The 19,290-nt window shown below is 44.3% G+C and overlaps 1 protein-coding gene across 1 annotated transcript; it reads right to left on the bottom strand.

The window, feature by feature from the left end:
- Positions 1-9,461: 9,461 nt before the first annotated feature.
- On the bottom strand, positions 9,462-14,229 carry LOC141085846 (vimentin-type intermediate filament-associated coiled-coil protein-like). The gene is made up of 2 exons (XM_073571430.1): positions 13,783-14,229; positions 9,462-11,194 (listed from the first exon to the last, which is right to left on the bottom strand). Exons 1-2 carry the CDS (start codon positions 13,950-13,952, stop codon positions 10,888-10,890), a joined length of 477 nt encoding a protein of 158 aa, XP_073427531.1. The 5' UTR covers positions 13,953-14,229; the 3' UTR covers positions 9,462-10,887.
- Between the last annotated feature and the right edge of the window lie 5,061 nt (positions 14,230-19,290).

Raw genomic sequence — 19,290 nt, 5'->3', positions numbered from 1 at the left:
GAACCTGGAAAAAGTATTAATCAAATCCAAAGTGCAAGATAGGCAGGCTGTGTGAATCCTTGTATATATGTCTATGAGAACCTCTGAATAAGATGAGAGATGAGTAATTGAGTATAAAAAAAAAAAAAAATCAGTGAATGAGCACGTATGAATGAATCATCACACATCGTTTTTGTGTCAAGAGATTTGTGACCTTTCTAGTTGTGGTGGAATCCCGGACAGATGCGTTATAGATATTTCAAATCTACATCTGAGACTGAATGAATTGAGTAATGATATAGCTCGTGTTATATGTGGCATTACATTGTAAAGTTTCCTGAATGCATTTGGCCAGAAAAAGTGCAAGGCATGGTTAATCTCATTATACAGTTATCTGCCCTTACAGTGAAATCCCGTGATTTTGAGTTTCTTTGTAGAAATTGATTTTGATAAGTCTAAAGAACTACAGAATTCTGTGAAGGACGACGCTGCATTCTGATGGGAGGGGGGAATGATACCGCTGCGTAGTTTTTCTTCTCCCTTCGCTCATATCTCTGCTGAGTGTGAGCTGTGCTCAAAATTCTCTGTAATTCTAACGCGCTGAAAGATTTGTGCATTTTAAAGCAACAGTACTTAATTGAAGATTGGAAGTTAAAAGTAAGATATGGTGCCTAATTTAGAAGGGAATTGTAAGTGATTGCTTGGTCATTAATGTGTTTGAACCTGCTTCTAGTTGTGTGATTGATTTGTATAGCAAATTGTGTCAAATTACAAGAGACAGAGAAGGAAGGAAGCAGTAAAACAAGTGGGACAAATATTGAAAAAGGCAAAAATACCAGTGTGAATGTTTGGATGTACAAAAAGGCACAGACAAGTGAAGAAAATAGCAAGTGAATAAATGATGCTTGAGAATGTGCAGCAGTATGGGAGGTGTATTATGAATGTTTGATTGACAAAGTGTAACCAGAGACCCAGACAAAACAGATGGACTTGTAAACACTGTGGTCAGGCTCAGACAAACCCAGACTGAATAGCTACTAGTGTTACCTGTGCTACTGACCTAAGCGAATTGCACTAAATCCTATCCAGACAAGATCATAAGAAGCTGACATAATAGTGTGGATAGTGGGTAGTGGGGACATTGGCCCTTGAGGAGTAAGCTGACAGTAGACATCAGACGGCCAACCCATCAGGACCTAGAAGTGTGACTAGAATAAGAAAGATACAGGTGTATTATCCCTGGAGCCCCTCTGACCAGCTAGCTTTGCTGAAGCAGCTGCCTGCCCCTGAAGACCAACCATTCCCGTTTTACAGACACATAAAGGAAGTACAGCAGACATATAAGTGTACCTGGGCAGACCTAGAGAGGTTGGTGAGTTTAAAGGCAGGTGACGCACTAGATCATATAATTAAGACACACAGATGTGACAAAGAATCAGGCTTGGGGCATGGATGATAAATCTGCACGATCTGGGGAGACGTACTGTGAGTAACTAAGACAATGGGCTGCAGTGGAACAATCAGAGCAGTCTGTACTCCTGACTAATGTGACACAGCAAAGAGGAGAGAGAGTAGAGATGTACCTTGGACGGTTACAGCTGAAATGGGCAGACATGGGGTACATTTGCATAAATCCACTTGATGTTAGAATACTGGTGAATGCATTCATTGACGGTATGAACAAAGACTTACGAGACGCAGTACAGACAGCCAGACCTGAATGGAGACATGTAGATCCGAAAGACCTCCTTAAGGTAGCTAAAGAAATTGAGCAAACAAGGACAATAAAACGACCTGTCATGTATGCTGGAGCACAAGGAAAAAAGTGGAGACGTAATAGGGAAGGCATGTGAGATGACACTGACGTTTCTTTTGACAATCTATTCCCCACATGACATCCATGCTATACTCCTAAAAGTTCAACCAAAACATCTGTCTATGGCCAGACAGCTCCGACTTGAGTGTGCTCTACTAATTCCTGAGTATGTCATTCCTCAAAAGATGTAACGTTCTGAATCCAGCCACCCTCCTGCCTGTGGATTCAGAAAAGGGGGAATTGGTGACCGTATTGGCAAGTGAGGAAGGAGACTTTGACATGACGCATGAACATGTCTGCATAGAACTGATGAGTCAGGAGACAGTTGGGTTTGCACACATTCATGAAAAACCTGTTCCTAATGCAGACTTTGAGTTTCTTTTTTGTAGATGGCCCCAGATACCACCAGGATGGACGATTCTACACTGGATATGCAGTAGTATCCTCACATGAGGTAATCCGAGCGGAACCACTCTCTCCTCACATGTCGGCGCAGGAGGCAGAGTTGAAGGCACTCACTGAGGCGTGTAGAGCCGCTGCAGGTAAAGTCGCTAATATTTTCACAGATTCGAAGCCCATTAAAAATGCAGAGCTGGTGAAACAATTGATGGAGGCATTGATGTTACCAGTCCAGGTTGGCATTGTCAAGGTAAAAGCACACACAAAGGTGACTCCGTGGAGGTAGAGGGCAATAGAAGGGCGAACGAGGCTGCTAAAATAGCACAAGGCGGCCTAGAGAGAGCAGTGGACGGTGGCGGGGAGTCAGCGTATTCCAGCCACATTGGGTCTAGATGTCCTGAAATCCCTCCAGCAAAAGGCTGCCCAAACAGAGAAGGTACACCGGGGGAGACTGGGAGCTGAGCTGAACTCAAATGGAGTATGGGAGAATAAGGATAAAATGTGCCCACCAAAGTCCCTGTTCCCAATCATGGCGCAAGCAGCACATGGCCCCAATCACACCTCAAAAAGTCACATGTGTGCCATGGTAGATGCCATCTGGATCGCTCCTGGCTTCAGTTGCGCAGCCGCGAAACTTGTACAATCATGCCTCATCTGTGCACAGCACAACCCAGGTAAAACAGTAAAAGTCCCTAAGAAAGCGACACCTAGGCCTCTCTACCCGTTTCAGAGACGGCAGATTGACGACATACAGCTACCAAGGTAGGAGTGTATGCAAATATCCTAGTATGTGTAGATCTCTTCTCTGGATGGCCAGAGGCCTACCCGGTGAAAACGGCTACAGCTCGAGCCACTGCAAAGAAACTGGTGATGGAACTAGTACCACAATTCGGTGTCCCTGAAACAATTGAATCAGACAGAGGTACACACTTTACTGCTGAGGTAATGCAAAATGTCATGCAAATGATAGGTGTAGAACAGGCATTTCATACACCCTACCTCCCACAGAGTTCAGGGAAGGTAGAAAGAATGAACGGGACACTGAAATTGAAAATACAGAAAACCATGGAGCAGACCCATAGACCATGGCCAGAGTGTCTCCCATTAGCATTATTCTCAGTAAGGTACACACCCATGGGGAAAACTAAACTGTCACCCTTCGAGATACTGTTTGGAAGACCACCGAACACAGGGTTGTTCTACCCACAGGTCTTAACACTCAATGTGGATAATTTGACAAGTTATGTAATCCAGTTGCAAAAGCATTTAACTCAAATGCATTCTCTAGTTTTCTCTTCCATTCCAGATCCAGATAGTGTGGAAGGAACTCACTGTCTACTACCTGGTGATTACGTATATGTCAAGAAACACTCCAGAAAGACCCTTGAACCCCGATATCAAGGACCTTACCAAGTACTCCTAACAACGCCTACTTCTGTTAAGTTGGAAGGACGACCAACCTGGATCCACGCATCGCATTGCAAACTAGCCACAGGAATTAACAAAGCATAAGAGTGCATAATGTTTTGGTTTGGTTTTGTTGCATTATCTGTAATAATGGTAGCTGCGTGGGACAATCTAAATTCTCCAATGTCCTTGAATAATAAGTTTATACAATATCATGAAAAATTACTGAATGATTGGTCAAATCATTTGCTGGATCTGCACACGTTCACCAGTATCAGCCACTAGTATTCCGTTCCTTGTTATTCCTATGCCACCCGAGGAATTATTTGCCTGGACCAGTTGTTCTGATACACTTGCTAATAATGCCACAAATAATGTGAAGTTATGGAACACAACTGTTGGAATACCTATTGTGGGATGGGTAGGATACCCTTGGTGGCAGGGTAATCTTTCAGGAAGTAATACATACCTTCAATATCTGGCATATAAAGGGGGGGCTTGGGTACCCAGGAATAGAACTCGATTAACCTACCTGGGGCAAATTCCAATGTATGGCCTACAAGTTAGTTTTAATGTAACTTCCCACTCTACTGATGCCTTCAAACCAATACTGCTAGAAAGAAGGTTGCATAACACGTCCTGGGAGTATTCCAATTTATTTCCCCAGGGCAATAATGAAACTTGTTTTAATATTTCAGGTAATATACCTTGCAACGAGTCATCTGGATATGAGAAAGGAACTCCCACCTGTGGAAATTCCGATGTAGGGTATTGTAGCCCTTTAGGACAACTTCCAAATTGGTGTATGCTTCAGAATGTATCTGCGTTCATAGATTTAGTTCATAGACTGGTATTACAACATTCAGCCCTATGGGACCTACCTAGTGACATGTACTCGATATGTGGAGACAATGCATATAAATGGTTGCCAGTAGGGGTAAAAGGTGCTTGTACTCTGGGTCGTTTGACTCCAGCTACCTTTGTTATTCCGAATGACCAGTTGAATACTCAGAGCATACCTAAACACACGTTGTACAAAAGAGCTGCTGACAATACACCTCGCCTCTCTGGGAGACCACATATAGTGCAGATGAGTGTGGCTAATAAAATTGTCAGCTCTATTTTTATTTATCCTATGATCACTCAAATGTGGGATAAATTAGTCAGGGCTACAGATTACTTAGATGACCAAATATGGGATATATTGGATATATTGGACACCACCGTTGCTGTCCAAAATCATTGTTGTTTGTATCTTCGTAATATATGTGCTATTTAAACTTGTTTTTTGGTGTATCTCTGTATGCAAGAAAAGATGTAGAAATAGATAAGGAAGTTTGACTGTAAACAACAAGAATTTAACCATTATTCCTTTGAGCCCTAGATTGACATCTCATTTCTGGCATGAAGGAGCGTACTCTTGCAATGATGGACGTGGCTTCCGTATCTGGGGGATGGAGAAGGTAGAAGACCTGTCTCCCTTGGGCAACCCGTCGGCCTGGGATAGTACCTGGTGAACGAGCCACTATCCGCTGTTGTTGCAGGATCCAGTGTTCCAGATTGTGGAAAATGAAGATGACAAAGGGGGGAATGATAGGAACTGAAGGAGTTAAATTGAGTTCTGTCTATGTTGCATTCTCTTGTTTAAAACCTTATCTGTTCTTCGAGGAGATGTCTCAGACAGACATCTCCCTTGTGAACCAAGGTCAAATACCTCTGCTTTTTCGCCTAAATGACTTTCTTTGTCGAAAACAAGTTGTAAAATCATTTGTACTGCGCATGTCTGTAAAATGTTTAAATTCTTTACTATAAAAGACGGAAGGCTAACTGATAAGCCAGAGGCGTCTTGGAGGCATCCCGAGTGGTATTATACAGCCGTGTCTGTGTTATCCTTCTCGACGGAGGAATTGATTAGAGACATATGGTGCTTCACACCTAAGAACATCGGTCCTTCAGATGAAAGAGTAATCTGAGGGCTCCCGACATATGTAACAGTAAGGCTATGTTCACACGCAGTGTTTGTGTTGCATTTTCTTCTGCATAGAAAACCTGCTCTTGGCAGTAAAAACATTGCTGTTTCAGCATTTAACCCCTTTCTGCCATCAGACGTACTATCCCATCCATGTGCCCTAGGACTTAATTCCCAGGGATGGGATAGTACATCATAGCGATCAGCGGCGCTCACGTGGTGATTATCACAGCTGACACCCGGCACAATGTGTCACGTTAACCCCTTGTACACCGCAATCAAACACGATCGCGGTGTACCGGGGGTTAAAGGGAAGCATCGGCAGGGAGGGGGCTCCCTCTGTGCTTTGCTGAGACCCCCACGGCAGCACAATGTGCAGCGCTGCTGCGGGGGGCTCTTTCCCTACAGGCCCCCGGATCCAAGATGGCGACGGGGACCTTCGGGGGCCTGTAGGGAGCCGACTTCCTCTCTGCCTGCAAAGCGCAGGCATGAGGAAGTCTGCAGCAGTGCCTGTGACAGATCGCTGATCTGTCACAGTGATCTGTGATGTCCCGCCTGGGACAATGTAATAAAGTTAAAAAAAAAAAAAAAAAAAAAAAAAAGAAGAAGATTCCCCAATAAAATCATTTTTTGAAAATAAAAAAAAAACCAAACAAAAGTACACATATTTGGTATTGCCACATCCGTAATGACCCGCCCTATAAAACTGTCCCATTAGTTAACCCTTTTAATAAACCCCTTAAAAAATAAAAAACAAAGCAAAAAATAATGATTTATCATACCACCGAACAAAAAGTGCAATAACGCGCGATCAAAAAGACGCATATAAATATCCATGGTACCGCTGAAAACATCTTTTCCCACAAAAAACAAGCTGCCATACAGCGTCATCCGCAAAAAAATAAAAAAGTTATAGCTCGCAGAATAAAGCGATGCAAAAATAATTATTTTTTATATAAAAGAGTTTTCATTGCATAAAACCGACAAAACATAAAAAAAACCTATATGAGGTATCGCTGTAACCGTACTGACCCAAAGAATAAAACCGCTTTATCAATTTTACTGCACGCGGAACGGTGTAAACGCACCCCCCAAAAGAAATTCATGAAACGCTGGTTTTTATTCATTCTGCGTCCCAAAAATCAGAATAAAAAGCGATCAAAAAATGTCACGTGCCCGAAAATGGTACCAATAAAAACGTCAACTCGTCCCGCAAAAAATAAGACCTCACATGACTCGGTGGGTCAAAATGCAGAAAAATTATAGCTCTCAATATGTGGTGATGCAAAAACTATTTTTACAATAAAACGTGTCTTTTAGCGTGCGACAGCTGCCAAACATAAAAACCGCCATAAATAGTAAATCAAACCCCCCGCTATCACCCCCTTAGTTAGGGAAAATAATAAAATAAAAAAATGTATTTATTTCCAATTTCCCGTTAGGGCTGAGATTAGGGTTAGGGGTGTGTTGGGGTTAGGGTTGGAGTTTTAATTGGGGGGTTTCCACTGTTTGGGCACATCAGGTGCTCTCCAAATGCAACATGGCGTCTGATCTCAATTCCAGCCAATTCTGCGTTGAAAAAGTCAAATGGTGCTCCTTCCCTTCCAAGCTCTGCCATGCGCCCAAACAGTGTTTTACCCCTACATATAGGGTATCAGCATACTCAGGACAAATTGGACAACAACTGTTGGGGTCCAATTTCTCCTTGTACCCGTGGGAAAAGGAAAAATTGGTGACTAAAAGATCATATTTTTTCCAAAAATATGATTTTTTTATTTTCACGCCCAGGCATTATAAGCTTCTGTGAAGCACTGGGGGGGTTCAAAGTGCACACCACACATCTAGATAAGTTCCTTGGGGGGTCTAGTCTCCAAAATGGGGTCACTTGGGGGGGGGGGGTAAATTCCACTGTTTTGGTACATCAGGGGTTTTCCCCATCGCGACATGGTGTCCGATCTCAATTCCAGCCAAAAACATCAAATGGCGCTGCTTCCCTTCCGAGCTCTGCCATGCACCCAAATAGTCATTTATACCCACATATGGGGTATCAGCGTACTCAGGACAAATTGCACAATAACTTTTAGGGTCCTGTTACCCTTGGATAAAAAAAAATTGGGGGGGGGAAATCATTTTTGTGGAAAAAAATTTTTAATTGTACCGCTGTACGTTATAAACTTCTGTGAAGCCCTTGTGGGTTCAAAGTTCTCACCACATATCTAGATAAGTTGCTGGGGGGGGGGGGGGGGGTTTCCACTGTTTAGGTACATCAGGGGCTCTCCAAACGCGACATGGCGTCCGATCTGAACTCCAGCCAATTTTGCATTGAAAAAAAAAGTCAAACGGCGCTCCTTCCCTTCTGAGCTTTGCCATGCGCTGAAATAGTGGTCCCCCCCCCACATATCGGGTATCAGCGTACTCAGGACAAATTGCACAATAACTTTTGCAGTCTAATTTCTCCTGTTACCCTTGGTAAAATAAAGAAAAAATTGAACCTGAAGTATTTTTTTTGTAAAAAAAGTTAAACGTTCAGTTTTTTTTTTTTAAATATTCAAAAAATTCCTGTGACGCACCTAAAGGGTTAATAAACTTCTTGAATGTGGTTTTGAGCACCTTAAGGGGGTGCAGTTTTTAGAATGGTGTCTCTTTTGGGTATTTTCTATCATATAGACCCCTTGAAGTGGCTTCAAATATGATGTGGTCCGTAAAAATAAAATGGCGTTGCAAAAATGAGAAATCGCTGGTCAATTTTTACTCCTTATAAGTTCCTAACAAAAAAAAAAAAATAAAAATTTTGGTTCCAGTGTAAAGTAAACATGTGGGAAATGTTATTTATTAAGTTTTTTTGTGTGCCGTATCTCTGATTTGAGGGCATAAAAATTCAAATTTGGAAAATTGCGAAATTTTCAAAATTTGCCAAATTTCCTTTTTTTCACAAGTAAACACAAGTTATGTGAATGAAATTTTACCACTAACATGAAGTACAATATGTCATGAGAAAACAATGTCAGAATCACCGGGATCCATGGAAGCGTTCCAGAGTTATAACCTCATAAAGGGACAGTGGTCAGAATTGTAATAATTGGCCTGGTCATGAACGTGCAAACCACACTTGGGGCTTAAGGGGTTAAAGGGAAACTGTCACAGCATTTCTCCAAAATAAGCTGCGGCCACTGCCTATCTGAAGCATTCTATAATGTTGTAGATAAGCCCCCGATTTAACCTGAAAAACAAGTTTTATTATAGTCACTCAGGGGCGGTCTGCTCTGGCACCTCCCATCTTCATGCGATGTTGTCATCCTCGTCGCAGCTCCTGCGCAGGTGTAATTCTCTGCCCTATTGAGAGCAGAGCCAAGTACTGCAGTGCACAGGCACAGGGAAAGGTCAGAGAGGCCCAGCACTTGCAGTACTTGGCTCTGCTCTCAATAGGGCAGATCAGTACGCCTGCGCAGGAGCCGAGGGAGAAGCAAGGAAGATGAAGACATCTCAAGATGAGAGGCACCGGACCTGCGATGCCTATCGGACCAGACTGCCCCGGGTGAGTATAATTAAACTTGTTTCTCTTATCCTTCAGGTTAGATTGGGGGCTTATCTACAGCATTATAGAATGGTGCAGATAAGCTGCGGCCACTGCCTTTCGGGGCGTGTTGCAGAAAAACGATGAGACAGGTTCCCTTTGATACGATTTTTTGCAAGGTTTTTTTTGGGTGCAGATTACATGTGTGCTTTATCTACAGTCAAAGTTTTTTTTTTTTTTCTCTTCTTCAGCATTCCCCCTGTCTATGGGTGAAAAACCCTGCAAAAATGCTGAGAATTGACATCCCACGGGATTTATAAAGCACTGCAGATCTCAAATTGTCAGGAGGGAAAAAAATAAATAAAACCACGCACGCATTGAGAGTGCTAAAATATGATCCTTTTAATTTGCATTAAAAAAAAAAACAAATGAACATGCCATGTAAAATTTTAATACCTAAAAACAAAAAGGACAACTCTTAGAATTAACAGTTATAATAGAACGTAGGATTTCACTGTTCTGAGTTTTCCTGAGATCATTGACAGTTTAGCGCACACTTACGCCTCTATTTGTATATTGGGGTCCTTCCCCTGCTTCTGATTGACAGCATGCGCTTCCCAGAGCTAGCGCTGTCTGACTGCTGCCAGCCTGCTTGTTTTACCTGTCTCCCTTCTTCTGACGCCGCTTGCTACACAAATAGACCTAAGATTGTGGAGTGTGGCATTAGAAGAAAAGGAGACAGGGAGGATAACACTCAGCCACTTCCAATCAGAAGCAGAGAAAGGGTCCCAATATGCAAATTAGGTGTAACTGGGCACAAAACTCTTAGTCACACCAAGGGTGTATGAAAACCTTCATTTGCATATGAATTAAAGTTAAATTCTCAAGCACTAAGCCAGGAACCATACGGGGCTAGTATGATTGTTATAGGGGCAAAAAGTACCCTACAATACTGTAAAGGCCATTAAAAGTGAATTTTGGGGTGATGGACTATTAGATTACTCTTTCACATGTTCAATATTGTGTCAGTAATTGTAAGTCAAAATCATGAGTGGAACAGAGGAAAACATTTTTGGTTTTTTTGCATTTTTTTGCCTCACTCCTGGTTTCGGCTTATATGTACTGATTAGTGATGAGCAAAAGTGCTTGGCAACGTATTATCGAAGAATATTTTCTAGTCCCCGCTGCATGTGTTGTAGCTGTTGAAAAGTCGAGAAAGACATGCAGCTGCCGGGACTAGAACATAATATTTGGGTTTGTCAAACACTGATAACATCTTATCCCAGCACATTAGCTCATCACAAATACTGACCAAAATACTTCTGTGTGAACATGGCCCAAATACCAATGTGTCAAGACATCTTCAATCGTGTTCGGCCAACAACTATTCCGTCCAGTTCCGTGATATACATCCATGTGTTTTCAGAGGGGAGTAAGCCCCTGCCAGACACCTGTGGCAGAAGCTCATCTTCAGCAAGAACAAAAAGATTGAAGTTTAACATGCCTGACCCTTCTTCTCCCAATGTCTGTTAGGGGATAGTCGAGAGGCCCAATTACGCATTGTTAGTCAGTGGGTCCCACCGAGATGTATGGGCACCTTCCGTGGATGTGCAACATGGGAAATGGAATGATAACAGTGTACATCATCTCAGACGCTCTAATTTCACACAGTATAAGAACGGATTCATAAGATATTGCCCGAGTTCTAACTAAAATTCAGAATTGTGACAAAAAATACCAAGTATAAAACTACACACACTTATCCTCAAATAGGAACTTGTACACAAGTAACGCATTTTCTCCTTATACAGTGGTCCCAAAAAGTGTTCTGTCTACATCCGAGCCTTCATCACTTTCAGCGTGGTGATGAACACTCGGAAGGTTGTTACCGTTACCGTGTCCCACATTGGGAAGACAAGGAATTACTTCAGCTTCCTCCATAAGAGAAACTAAAGAAGCCAACATAGGTCGGCTGCGACACATTTCAGCCAGAAGTCGGCTGTGTTGTCGACGGCACTCCAGCTCCCGGTCCTTATTCTTTATGGAGGCCATCAACTTTTCTATTTCTTCTTCAGATTGCGCCAACTTCACCTGGAGTTCAGCAACAGCTCTGTAAAAATGGGAACACGTTGTATAAGTGAATGGATGTGAAAATAAATCCTTAGTACTGAATTTTAATTTGAAATTTCCATTATTAATCTATTGCTGGGAGCGCAACACCGTTCCATGGAAGTGGAATGGCTTGCTGTAGTTCCCTGCACAGCCAGCGGTTGCAAGTGTATGCATTCAGGCTTTAGACTTATTAGGGGGGTTTGTTTTAATTCCTGGAAACAAAATTACATCTAAACGGCTTTTCCCCCAGTCTCAACAACTTGAGATGCTTCTATATCAAAACATGCTAATTTGTAGTACAGATGATGGCAGTGATCGGTCAGCACCTGTCTCCTTCTGTGGAGTGTCCTGATAAGCAGAACTCATGAGTATATCATCAGAATAAGGTCTCATTCCGACAACAGTTTCTCTTACGAGAAACCATCCATGTTTTTTCACCAATAACTCGTACTTTTGATAGTCAATGGGGCTGTTCACATGTATGATTTTTTTTCCTTGAACCAGATGGTCCATTAACCCATTTGCGACATGCACTGCACATGTCATGTCTCTCCCTTTGATGAGGGCTCCTTCACAGAGCCCACATCTTTTCTGGCACGTCAGCTGTTTTGACCAGCTGTCATGTGCCCCCTAACAGCCACGGGTGGAATAATGATCCAACCACGGCTGAAAACCCACTAAATGCTGCCGTCATCGCGCCAGAAGCGCGACCATAATCTCACCCGTGTCACATGACCGCAGGTCGCCAACTGATTGCCAGCAAGTGGGGAAAAAAAATAAAATAAAAAACGACATTTGGTATCACCGTGTTCAGAATCGCCTGATCAAAATATGAAAAGAATTAAATTGGTAAACGTAGTGAAATAAAAAAAACCACACACACCACACCTAATGAGGCTAGGACCAAACTGATCAAAATAATTGGTGCGATTTTCTCGTACATAGAAGATACCGACATCTGAATAACCATTTGAGACACAGGTGCTCAGATGACCCCTTCACTGCCAGCATCTGTATTCCGAGTGTATGTTCTCATATTAATGCTGTCAAAGGCAGCTGATGCATTTTACACAGCAAAAGAGTAGTGCAAAAACAGGTGTTGACTGTAAATCAGTAAGGAAATGTCAAAACACTGCAAACAATGTATTTCAATTTTTTTGTTCAAAAATTCAGGAAGGAAAATATGCCGAGTATCAGCTCTATGTGCACATGGACATTAAAATGACAAAAAACAACACGTTATACTTCTAATATGCTGTTGTCTTTACATGAGATAGATATATGAATTTGTTTTTGTAGTTGTGGAGTATCAGTACTGTTCAGGTCATTTTGCCCCAACAACCGTATCTGCGATCCATATCCAATGCTAGTGTATATTGGCCTTGTGGGAAAAAGAAAGAAAGATAGCTCACCATGCACCAACAAGGCCACGTAGATAGCAGGCGACTCCCGCGCCCATCCGCTATGCAGAGGAACACCTCACATCTAATGTGCACTCATCTGAGTTTAATCCAAGGTTTCCATATAGAAGTTGCAACAAAACCAGTTTCATTGTGCCTCAGCTGATTACACGGTTATCAAAAGACATCAGTTGTGACCCAGTGCTCCCCCCCATCTCTACTGCAAAAACAAACAGACCAGAATCTAAAACTAGTAGCCTATGCAAAAACTAGTTTTCCTTCACATCACTACCCCGCCAAGAAATAAGACTAGACAATTGGATAAGAGCTCATCCACATACCAGGTTCTCACGTACGAGTGCCATCCATTCCCCCCCCCACGGATAACACTCATATGTATGATCGGCTATGGGGATCTTCACATATTCGTTATTTGTTGACCAAGTGATCCAAGCAAAATTGCAGAGAAATGCCTGCTGCTAGTCAGAGTATCGAAAAAAGTGTATGGAGCCACCAAATCAAAGTAAACAAGAATCTGACACTAGTCAGATGCCATCTGTGTGCGTTGTAATTATTTTTCCACTGACAAATAGAAAGTGGATAAATCTGCTCATCCGTGAAAACCTGGTGTGAATGAGGCTTTAGTAAAGAGCACAGATTTGTAAGACCTCATTCAGAGGTCAGTGATTTTTCTATTAGTCTTCTGGATCCGATTTTTATCGGTGTTTGGTCAGGTTGTCGATTTTTACCATCAGCATTTCATTAGTTGTTATATGTAAACAGAAACAAAAAAAGCCTTAAGGAGGTTTCTCAAGTTTCTATGGCTATGTGCCCATGTTCCGGAAGTAGCAGTGTTTTGGAAGTGGCGCATGTTCGCTGCGTCCAGAGCGCTGCCTTCTGTTGAACGCAGGTGAATCCGCATGGGATTACTAAACCATGTGTATGCGCCGCCGCACCGGCTGATGAACAGCACCACCGCGGCACCAACCATTACACAGCGCCACCGATACTCATGTGATATAGCGGAACTTCTAGGGAAGTGGCATTACCAGCACAGCAGCAGTGTGGCACACACACACACACACACACACACACACACAGATTCGACTTTGGTTCACGACATAGAAATAGTGTTAGTAGAGAAGAGAAGCTTCTGCCGATCGGCGTAGGGCATTACACTACTGACCTGTCTTTGGCATCAGCCAAGTCCTTTAGAGAAGCCTGGTGCTGCTCATCCTTCTTGATAAGACGCTCGGCTTGCTCTCGTATCGTGCCCTCCTGCTCCTCCAGCTGCTTGTACAGCGCGGTCAGGTGGACATTAGCCTCGCTATCCTGACTAGCGGTTGGAGAAGACATGGTGGACCGCGAGCTTCTTAGGTCAGATCTGTGAAGAGCGGACGATCTCCTAGAAGGATCAAGGTGACGAAGCCTGTGCTGCAATTGTGAGGAGCCTCTGGACTGAGAAGGGGTCACACAATTATGGCTGGTGGACAGACCAATTATTTGTCAATGGAGCGAGTGCAAGCTCTGCAGCCCAGTGTGGATGGCAGTGCTGGTGATGTGTCCGCACCATACAGCAGGTTCACCATCCACAGGTGAAGGTGGCAACTAATCTGTCAATTACCCTGAAAGCCTCAATTATAAGAGCAACAAAATAAGCAGATAATAAGTAACTTTCAGCAGCTGTGGATCCAGGAAGCTTCTGTGCCTGAAGGGGATTGGATGAACACTAGGGGGTGGCCGTGGGACACTTATTGACCCAGCTGAGCCTCCATGGGATGATAGACTGGATTTTGACTCAATGGTGCCTGAGCCGCACTATAGAGCCCTGTGCACACCTCGCTGGGGTTCCCCGCACACTGCAGCGTTTAGGTGAATGGCTGCCGTGAAGGGAAGACGAATTAAGGCCTCATTCAGATGGTGACATTTCTTGCATGCGGAAAAAAAAACCTGACTTATTTTTATGGGTGTTCTGGATCAGCTTTTCATCAGAGTTTGGTCAGTGTCTGTTTTTACCATTAGAATTTCATCGTTTTTTCTTTTCTCGCATGCAAACACCCCAAAAATTATGAAGATTGCTTCAGCTTTACCAAGCAAACAATCAAGACTGCACACTGATGGCATCCGAGTGCTGTCCAATGTTTTCACGGACCCATAGACTTGGCAAGTTTGATCCATAACGGATAGACAATCTAGGAAAAAAAATCGCAACGTGATGGGATCTGACTCTGGAATTAGATGGATGCGAGAAAAAAAATCAGGAGTCCTGTGGAGCGATAGTGCGGCATCAGATACATTGCAGTCCTGTAACATCGGAAACTGTAACTGGTCCTGTATGATTAATATTCGCTGAGTAATAAAACGGATTGTGTACGACAGAGCAGGGGAGAATGACAGCCGGCTTCAGCACAAGCTGCCGGGGAACAGCGCTTACTGTAGCGCTTCTTCCCCAGCGCCAATGCGTGTCACATGGAGGACATCAATGTGTGTTCTCCGTGTGCGGGATGTTTTGTCGTCCGTGCTGACGGCAAAAAACAGAAATGTCAGCGTGTTTTGCCCACGGACACGGTCCATGGGAACACACTGACTTGTGCACAGACCCATTCATTTGAATGAGTCTACATGAGTACGTGTCTCCGATACATCGTGTGATAACTGTCACCACACGTACTGGAGACACGGAACTTTTAGAATGGAAATGAGTAATGGTCAGTGTACAGGGACGGAGAGGAGGTAAACTGTGTCCATTTATTTTACTCACTCATGTAGCGCCATTAATTCCACAGCACTTTACCTCATCATTACACATCACTGTCCCCATTGGTGCTCACAATCTACATTCCTTGATGTTAATGCAAAAACTGGATTACCACTGTGAACAGGTGACTTCTCCACAAATGAAACCACTAAAAACTGTTTTATTCCCTTCAGTGCCATTTAATAATTTGTCTAGTTCATTACATATTTTTACTACAAGTCAGAATAAAAAATAAATATGAAATAAAGTAATATTGCACCTTGTTGACAAACACATGTAGACATGAGTATTTTGCCCTTTAATTTTCACTTGGGCTTGTGCAGAAATTATATTAACCCCTTTGCGCCAGAGCCAATTATCGGTTTTGTGTTTTCGTTTTTTGCTCCCCTTCTTTCCAGAGCCATACATTTTTTATTTTTCAGTCTATATGGCCGTGTGAGGGCTTTTTTTTTTTTTTTTGCACGACAAGTTGTACTTTTGAACAACGCCATTTGTTTTACCATATCATGTACTCAAAAAAAACGGGGAAAAAAAATTCTAAGTGCTGTGAAATTGCAAAAAAAGTGCAATCCCACACTTTGTTTTTTTCTTAACCATGTTCACTAAATGCTAAAACTGGCCTGCCATTATGATTCTCCAGGTCATTACAAGTTCACAGATACCAAACATGTCTAGGTTCTTTTTTTTACTTAAGTGGTGAAAAAAAAATTCAAAACTTTATTAAAAACTGCTCCATATTCTGATACTCATAGCCTCTCCATTTTTTGTGATCTCGGGTTGGGCGAGGGCTTACTTTTTGCATGCTGAGCTGATTTTTAATGATACAATTTTGGTGCAGATACGATCTTTTGATCGCCGGTTTTGCACTTTAACGCAATGCTGAGGCGACCAAAAAAAATTTAATTCTCGTGTTTTTAATTTTTTTCCCGCTACGCCGTTTAGCGATCAGGTTAATCATAAGGGGGGTGATTTGAGCTTCTGTATTTTATTTAGCATTTTTACAACTTTTTTTACTTTTGGCATGCTTCAATAGCCTCCATGGGGGCTAGAAGCTGCCACAACTTGATTGGCTCAAGGGCACGAGGGCAGCACGGTGGCTCAGTGGTTAGCACTGCAGCCTTGCAGCGCTGGAGTCTTGGGTTCAAATCCCACCAAGGACAACATCTGCAAGGAGTTTGTATGTTCTCCCCGTGTTTCGTGGGTTTCCTCCGGGTTCTCCGGTTTCCTCCCACATTCCAAAGACATACTGATAGGGAATTTAGATTGTGAGCCCCATTGGGGACAGTGATGATAATGTGTGCAAACTGTAAAGCGCTGCGGAATATGTTAGCGCTATATAAAAATAAAGATTATTATTATTATTGGCTATGCTACATAGAGGCGATGCTCAGATCACCTCTATGTAGCAGAATAACTTACCGTAGTTACTTACAGATAACGGTGTTTCTCGGAACACATGACACCACCATGCAGAGAAGGGATCCATGCTTCAGGAACAGGAACCTACAGATAAAAAGGGCGGCACCTCTCCTCCGCCCCAAGTTGGTTACAGAGCATCAGGTTAGTTAAACAACAGAAATATATACATAACATTATAATATTGCTTATTGATCAAGAAGCACTGTGCCTAAACGAAAACACTCTACAAATAGTAAAGCGTGCTCACCACACACGTGAAGGGAGGGAATAAGCGGGTGCTGTCATGGGTTCCAAGAAACACCATTATCGGTCAGTAACTAAGTTATTCTCTCTCACCCATGACAGCACCACAGAGAGAATTACAGAGACTGGTAGCTTAGGGAGGGACCACAGCCTGAAGGACCATTCTCCCGAAGGTCAGGTCAGACGTAGAGGCTAGATCTAATCGATAGTGTCTGAAAAAGGTTGAAGGTGATGACCAGGTGGCCGCCTTAGGCTAGTCTCACACTAGCGCGGCAGCCGCTAAGCCCCGCCCCTGCCGTGCCTCCGCCGGTAGCTCCGCCTACGGCGCATGACGCTGCGTGCGTCCTGCGTCCCCTATCTTTATCACTGGGGGCGCAGGCCGTGTGCAGTATGCGTTTGGCGGCGCATGCGTCCTTTTGACGGTGCGCCGACCTACGCCAAACGCAACCTGCTGCAGTTTGGTTGCGCCGGCGCACCGTCAAAAAGGCGCATGCGCCGCCAAACGCATACTGCGCACGGCCTGCGCCCCCAGTTATAAAGATTGGGGACGCAGGACGCATGCAGCGTGATGCGCCGTAGGCGGAGCTACCGGCGGAGGCGCGGCAGGGGGTGGGGCTTAGCGGCGGATGTGCGCAGACCGTCGCTGCGCTCAAAAGCGCTAGTGTGAAACTAGCCTTACAGATCTGTTCTATTGATACTTCAGATCTCTCAGCCCATGAGGTTGCCATTGCTCTTGCGGAATGGGCTCTCAACCCTTCCGGGATGGTATTCCCACTGGATGAATGGTCCAGGGCAATCGCATCCACCTTGCCAGGGTACTCTTAAATGCTTTGAGTCCCTGGAAACACACAAAGAGAGAGCCTTCCTTCCTACATCCTTTAGTGGCCTCTAAGTACTGAACTAGGCACCTCTTCATATCTAGGGTGTGAAATCTCTCCTCTCCCGTATTCCTAGGATTTGGGCAGAAGGAAGGACTACTTCTTGGAACCTAAGAAAATGTGATGCCACTTTAGGTAGATAGAGTCATATTAAAACCTGACCCAGCCTATCTTCTAGAATTTTTGTAAATGGTAGCACTGCTAATAGAGCTTGAATATCGCTCACTCTAAGAGCCGATGTTAGCGCCACCAGAAGAACAGTTTTTAATGACAAGATTCTTAGGGGTGCTGACTGAATAGGTTCAAACGGGGAACCTGTTAGTGTGGATAGTACAAGATTCAGGTCCCATGATGGTAACTTCCGGCTAACTATTGGCCTAGACCTGGTTGCGGCCTTAATCAAACGTGCTAACTGTCACGCCGTCTCTGCATACTCACTCGGCCATCGCTCCCATGCCGCAGCCCCTCGCCGTCCGACAGCCACGGTGGTCACCTCTGACAGGCGCGCGGCCGACGGCGTCTTTGCATGCAATGCGCATGCGCCATAGGCCGCCGCTGCGCCTCCCTTCTGCTTCTTGTGCTCCGGCTATGCCCTGACCCGGCAGCACCCCCTGACCAATGGCAGACCAGACAGGGGCATATCAGGCCGCTTCCCCCTGAGGGAGGCGCCTGATCGTTGTGTTTCCTAGCACACTGGGCCTCGCTTCTTCGTGTGCTCTCTGCAGTCTCTCAGTCCCGTTCTCGTGTGCTCCCTTCAGCAGCATCGCAGTCCGGCTATCCGTGTCCCCTGCTGTACTCCAGTCCTGCCTCTGGTGTTCCTGTTCCATCCTGCTCCAGTCAGTCCTGCCATCCTACTCCAGTCCTGCCTCCGATGTTCCTGTTCCATCCTGCTCCAGTTCTGCCGTCCTACTCCAGTCCTGCCTCTGTTTTTCCTGTTCCATCCTACTCCAGTCCTTCCGTCCTACTCCAGTCCTGCCTCCGGTGTTCCTATTCCATCCTGCTCCAGTCCTTCCATCCTACTCCAGTCCTGCCTCCGGTGTTCCAGTTCCATCCTGCTCCAGTCCTTCCGTCCTCCTCTAATCCTGTCTCCTGTGTTCCTGCTCCAGCCATCCCTCCACATTCTAGTCTACTGTCTTACTCCATTCCTGTCTCCTGTGTTCCCGCTCTGTCCTGTCATCTACACTTCAGTCCCTCCACGTTCCAGTCTACAGTCTTACTCCACTCCTGTCTCCTGTGTTCTGTCATCTACACTTTAGTCCCACAGTCCTACCCCAGTCCATCCTGAGCCGCCCCTCTCGGTACCAGCTACCATGGTACTCGAACCCCTGGGCCTGCTCCTAATGGTCCCTGTATAGGGGTCGGTTCCACCTGGCAGCTCGCCCGGGGCCCCCCGGTG

This window comes from Dendrobates tinctorius, unplaced genomic scaffold (genome assembly GCF_039654945.1).
Source record: "Dendrobates tinctorius isolate UK_male_01 unplaced genomic scaffold, ASM3965494v1 ptg000029l, whole genome shotgun sequence".
NCBI classification, from domain to species: domain Eukaryota; kingdom Metazoa; phylum Chordata; class Amphibia; order Anura; family Dendrobatidae; genus Dendrobates; species Dendrobates tinctorius.
The sequence above is the reverse complement of the archived record's forward strand: the minus strand, read 5'-3'. Positions and strand labels throughout refer to the sequence as shown.